The sequence below is a fragment of the Leguminivora glycinivorella genome, chromosome 10 (assembly GCF_023078275.1).
Source record: "Leguminivora glycinivorella isolate SPB_JAAS2020 chromosome 10, LegGlyc_1.1, whole genome shotgun sequence".
Taxonomy (NCBI): domain Eukaryota; kingdom Metazoa; phylum Arthropoda; class Insecta; order Lepidoptera; family Tortricidae; genus Leguminivora; species Leguminivora glycinivorella.
In genome coordinates, this window is record NC_062980.1 from 10,229,642 (window position 1) to 10,235,441 (window position 5,800).

General features: G+C 36.3%; 1 protein-coding gene across 1 annotated transcript; it reads right to left on the bottom strand.

The window, feature by feature from the left end:
- Positions 1-39: 39 nt before the first annotated feature.
- On the bottom strand, positions 40-5,281 carry LOC125230168 (AP-2 complex subunit alpha). Its single transcript, XM_048135222.1, has one exon. It carries the CDS (start codon positions 5,088-5,090, stop codon positions 2,298-2,300), a length of 2,793 nt encoding a protein of 930 aa, XP_047991179.1. The 5' UTR covers positions 5,091-5,281; the 3' UTR covers positions 40-2,297.
- Positions 5,282-5,800: the final 519 nt, after the last annotated feature.

The window sequence follows — 5,800 nt, forward strand, 5'->3', positions numbered from 1 at the left end:
CTTTTATTTTTGTTGCATACAGGTTTAAATAAAAAACAATTCAATTTCAATATATTATATATTGGATAAATATTTACGTTAGACAATTACAAAGTGGCTTCAAGCGCGGAACGAACCTCTATATAATCTATGTATCACGCTCAATTTATTAACCTTTGATATTCAACTCACACACAATACACTGAAGGTATTTATCAAATAAGCAAGTACACACATTCTTACTTTCATAATATACATATAATTTCCATACCACGTGTTTTAACGAGATGAAGTAATGCATAAACAATTTGTTGTGAATATTCTTACTACTTTTTAAACACCTACCATGCAAAGTATATTTTACTATGCTCCCTTAAACATTTTATGTTTAATACTCTTTCGCGTACAACTGGTTATACACTTTCTTTCAAGCCATTTACCCTAATACCAATTGTATCTACGAATCTACATATCATGTGGTACAGTTCAACTATGATATTCTATGTGGTGAGATTCCTATGAACAAACAATAACACATACCACATTTTATTGTACATAATTTTTATTAATCTCGTACATTCACATATGATAACTGGGTGAGCTCAGTCCTCTTCCTTTTCTTATCAGTCCGCATACAATGACAGACAATGGGCATTTTGTTCCAACGGAGTTTACATACAAGTATTATACCTAATATATGATTTCCGTTCACATAGCTATAAGTCCAGAATAAATTGCATGCATATATATATTTTAAAGTCACTAATATTTTTTGGTTTATTACATTAACCAAATTTTAATAGATATGAGGAATGTATGAATAACACATGATAACAAAATGTTTCCCTATCAATATAAGTAAGTTTTCCACCAATACCAAGAATGATGGAGTTTGCATTTCTTTGTCCATGAATCGGATCGTAAAAAGGAAGAAATATAAATCTAAAGCGAAAATGGACGAAGTTGTTGAATAATAAGTATATCAGTGATCAAGTTACAAATAACAAGATTGTGGACGAGTACTTCTGAAAGGAAAGGAGGAATCGTAACCATTCAAAAATAATCTCACATTACATAGGATCATTACAAGTAAATAAAAAACCTAAAATATTAATGATAACATTGATAACGTTCAGTTGCATGGGCCTTATTTCTTGATTAGACAATATTCGTGGGGCATCTCCATATAGTGGATGATGTAGGGACGTATATTATTTACATGGCTTTAAAAATAAGAAAAATCAAATATAAATCCTTTAGTGCCAAAACGGTCATACAAACACGCCCCATAAAAATCGAATGTTATTTGACTACATACGTTTCAGTATTCCAAACAGTATGGAGGTACCAGTAGGTATGGGTAGTAGCATAAACTGGGCAACTTTCTTGTACCTATCTGTGATAACTGTGATACCCCACAAATAATCAGTAGAATAAGATCCACTTACATTCTTTTAAATATTATAAATATTTCATTAGAATGATGATAAGTAAACATAGGGTAACAGATCACACCCAGAATTTATATCCATGTGGCGACCCCTTTAGATAAAAACCAACAGGATGGTTAGATTATGTTATGAATAATCATGCCGATTCATGCCACATAACAGCCAAAACATTTAACTTTGGTATGATCATGTTATACATTTTATCATATCTCATTACACTTGAATTTAGATTAAAATAGTAATACAATACATTATTTTCAATCAATATGAAAAATAAATGTACATCCAACACTTAGCCGAAATTTGGGCACACCTTATAAAAAGTCTATGTACATATAAATGATTATAATTACGCGCTGTACCATATATGAATTGTACAGGAAACATAAAAAATCTATAATGGTCTAAATAAAAATATATTCAATTTAAGTCCAAACTTACTTGTCAGTAAGTTTTACTTAATTTTACAAATTAAATAATACAAATAGCCCATCAAATGCTAACATACTATATTTATAACTATCAATGGAATCTGATTTACATTAAAGATCGTTGAATAATTACATACAATACATAGAACTATAGTAATGGACTATTTGAAAATATGATCCCTATAGTGTATAAGTTATATTAAACAAACTTTTAACTTTTTCAAACCACAAAGCCTAACTTTTAAGTAAAAAGTCATCTCAAAATTGTACATGTGAGATACAAATTCCTACTGAACCAGTGTGCAATGTTCACAAGTGACTTTAACATGCTCCATATAACATATAGCATTTGTGTATTTTCTGCATCTGTGAACCTAACAGCAAATAACATTGCTATCAACAATGTTCTCATATTCGTTAATTTATTTTATTTATATTAAAACTGGTCTGCAAGCAAATCACAAATTTCTTGTGAGACTGTTTCCTTACTAGATCTTACTGTAAGTCTAAACATTTGAGCTTGCTTATTAGGTTCCAGTCTCATAAGACATCCTACTTGTTGCACTCTGGTATGCACAATGCCAGCACATACAAAATTATCGGGGTTGGGGTCAATGCCATCCAGCAGTTGCATTCCGAATCCGGCCAATTTGGTGCGAGTAGCTGCAATATCTATTGCTCCTTGAGCCTTAAAGATTTTTTGTGCTCTTTGTTGTTCTCCTCCCAAATTCTTCCACCTTGCAAAGAAAGATTCACCATTCATCTCAGTAGGTTCAAAGAATTTGTTCAGTGTCAAAGGAAGCTTCATTGTAATTTTCTGTGGCACATTGTTGTAGATAAAGGAAACAGACATGCTTGGGGTGTCCAGAAAATCTTCAATGCACTCTGCGGTTAACATTTGTTGTATTTGAGCACCCGCCTCCAAGACTGGTTCCATAGGCTTCATCTGAACATTTAGTTTATGCATATCAGTCCAGTGGAGTTCTGGATTCACACTTTGAATTGGAAACTGTGTCTTGTTGCCATAAAAGAGGCCAATTCTGCCTAGATTCTGCCTGAATTCACTTTTGACTCCAATTTGTATCAGTTCATTTTCAAAGAGGACACCATTGTTTTTAAATAAGAACTTTTTGATATTATTTTGTGCAGCACTGCTTGGACTAATTTTAGGAGTGTACAGATCTCCAAGGACATCGAGTAATCCATTGCCTGCAGTAGGAGCTGCTGAACCAGGTGGAGTGGATAATCCCAAAAGGTCAGCACTTGATGCATTAGTGTTGTTTGTGGAGTTAACTGTGGGTGCAGCAGCTGATGTAGGTTGAGGGCTCTTTGATTCTCTCATATCAGATGTATCAGGAATACGGCCTGGCTTTTTCTTTTTGAGCACTGCTAAGATAGAAGACTCTCTTTCTGGGAATGCGGGCATCTCTTCTAAAACTGTTGCCAATACATCTGAACTAGCCACTATACTCAGCTGCAAATATTCAGATGCTCGTTGTTGTAGTTCTACATCTGCAGAACGTAGATTGGAGTCTGCTCTGAAAACTTCTTGGACACGATTTTTGATCTCTGGAAACAGGTTGACAAGCTTGATGTATGTAGAAAGTAATAGAGCTCTTGTTGCTGCAGAACACAGATGATACTTTGAGTGGAGCAATTCAAATTGGACCAAAGGTGAAGACCGTGTGTCACCAGCGATGAGATTACCAAATTCACCAAGAATATAACCTCCCACTTTAACCATGTTTTCGTGGCAGGTAGGTGCCTGTAGGGCTTCAAACACAGTCTTAGCTGCATATCCTTGAACTTCTTCCCTATTGATGACTATTTGAATTACTCTGTACCATACTTCTTCAGATACATAGTCTCCAGCAATTCTTATAAGATTAAGAATCACATCAACATACCAAGTAAAATCAGTAGCATACTTTTCTGATAATATGGCAACTTTAAGCACCATCTCTTCCCTAATGGAGTAGTCAGCAGTCTCCAAGTATGCCAACATTTCTTGGACAATCTCTTCAGCATTTGTTTTGTCACACATAGCATACAATAGATCAACAGCTTGCTGTCTAACTGAGACATCTTTTTCCATCTTCATTGAAAGAATAACAACCTCTTGATGTTTCTTAACTGCCTCATGTGAAAATTCAGAAGTAGCAAGATGACACATGGATTCCAATGCCAGGTAACGTAAATTAGTTTCACGGTTGCTGAGAAACTGACCGAGTTGGTTGCATGCTCTCACCAACAAGTTAGGCTCACTGTCATTGTGAATGATGAGGCTGATAGCTTCAAATAGCACTGCATTCTTAGCATTAGAGTGCTGGACTTTTTTAGACTTCGGGGGTTCCTGGGCCTTGTTGAAGATAGTTTCTAGGCATTCTGAAAGTCGACCTCTGACTCCAGGCTCCTCTGAAGGTGGAGTGTAGTTTTGTAACAATCTTAAAAGTTTAACAGAGAGCCAAGGTGCAGGTACGAAGTAATATGTGTAGTCTTGTAGATCTGTGTAACTGGCAGTCACAATGCGGCTGAGCCTGGCCACTGCAAGGGTAACACACCCTTTGTATTCTTCTGGATTCTTCTTTACCAAAGCATCTATAAGAGATGTTGCTGCGGTTACTACACCCATATGGGGATCATTTAGCAAGTGAATTATTCTAGATGTCCATTCACCCCCTGGAATTATTTCAGGAGACTTACGGAAGAGTCTGAGTAAGCAGAGAGCAGCGGATTGTTTAACAACATCCATTGTGTCTCCAGACACAAGAAGTTTAGGGATCTCTGTGCAGAAAGCTTCCGCCATATCTTTGCTGCCGATGTTCGCGATGCACTGCAGGGCGAGGTTAACATGGATAGGGTTGCGTGACTGCAAGTCATTCTTGATGCTCTGAATGATGAGCTTGATCAGATCACTGTTGGTGTTGACCAGAACGGAGATAAACAAATACCCGATCTGCTTTTCGGAATACTTGTTGGAAGACAACAGATTGACCGCCTCCATGTGTCCGAAGTCGATGTCGTGACCCAGCAAGAAGATGAATAACAGTTTGCAGACATACTTCTTTTTTTGATATCCATCGAGAGTTTTGTCACCTTTAAACTTACTTCTTATGTTTGCCAGCTCTTTATTGATTCTTTTTATTTCTGCTTCTTTACTTTTACAGTTTCTTATATCCGATATGAAGACTGCGAGTCCTCGCATTCCATCTCCCCTTACGGCAGGCATATTGCCAAGTGACTTGTCGAACACCAGTTTTAAGCCTTTTCTTTACACTTTAGAAACAAGACCCGACACCGCGCACTATCACTGGTTTAGGAGGCGTAAACGGGGTGAATCGGCTCCAAATCTCGATTAATCAATGCATTAGTAGCCGTCATCAATCAACGATATAATACTTCGACCGACCGAAGACGAGCTTACTTCTACAACGCCTATATCTATGAAACTGAAACGTCAGACGCAGTACTCATTGTTTATGGATCGATATTTATTTTGAGAATTTTGTTGATGTTTGCGTGAAATAAATAAATGGATACCTTCTGTCGCTATTAATATTATTTCACGGTTAATATTTTCTTCATTTAAGTATATTATAGTTTATTTCTAAGAACTATTATAAAGCAATATTCATAGAATGGTAAGTGTATAACATTCCTTATTTCCTATGACGTAGGTGGTTTATCTGTGGCGAAGAAAAGGACAAAAGAGGTTAAATGCTGTCAACAGTAATTAACTAAATTTAAAATATGCTATAAATTTATAGCAAAAGAGTCGATGTTGTCTGCAGTGGGTGAATTTATTTGCTTTGTGCGCAATTGAGCATATTACTTCTATCTCCCTTTGTCCTCGAAGCTTTTTGCAAGGCGAGAGAGGATGGCAAATATTGTCAGCTTTGGATGGATAGTCGCAGTCGTCGCAACCCCAGCAGGCCAGCA

Excerpts from the sequence above, each read along its gene's own strand:
- LOC125230168 (XM_048135222.1), bottom strand. The coding sequence starts at position 5,090 with ATGCCTGCCGTAAGGGGAGATGGAATGCGAGGACTCGCAGTCTTCATA.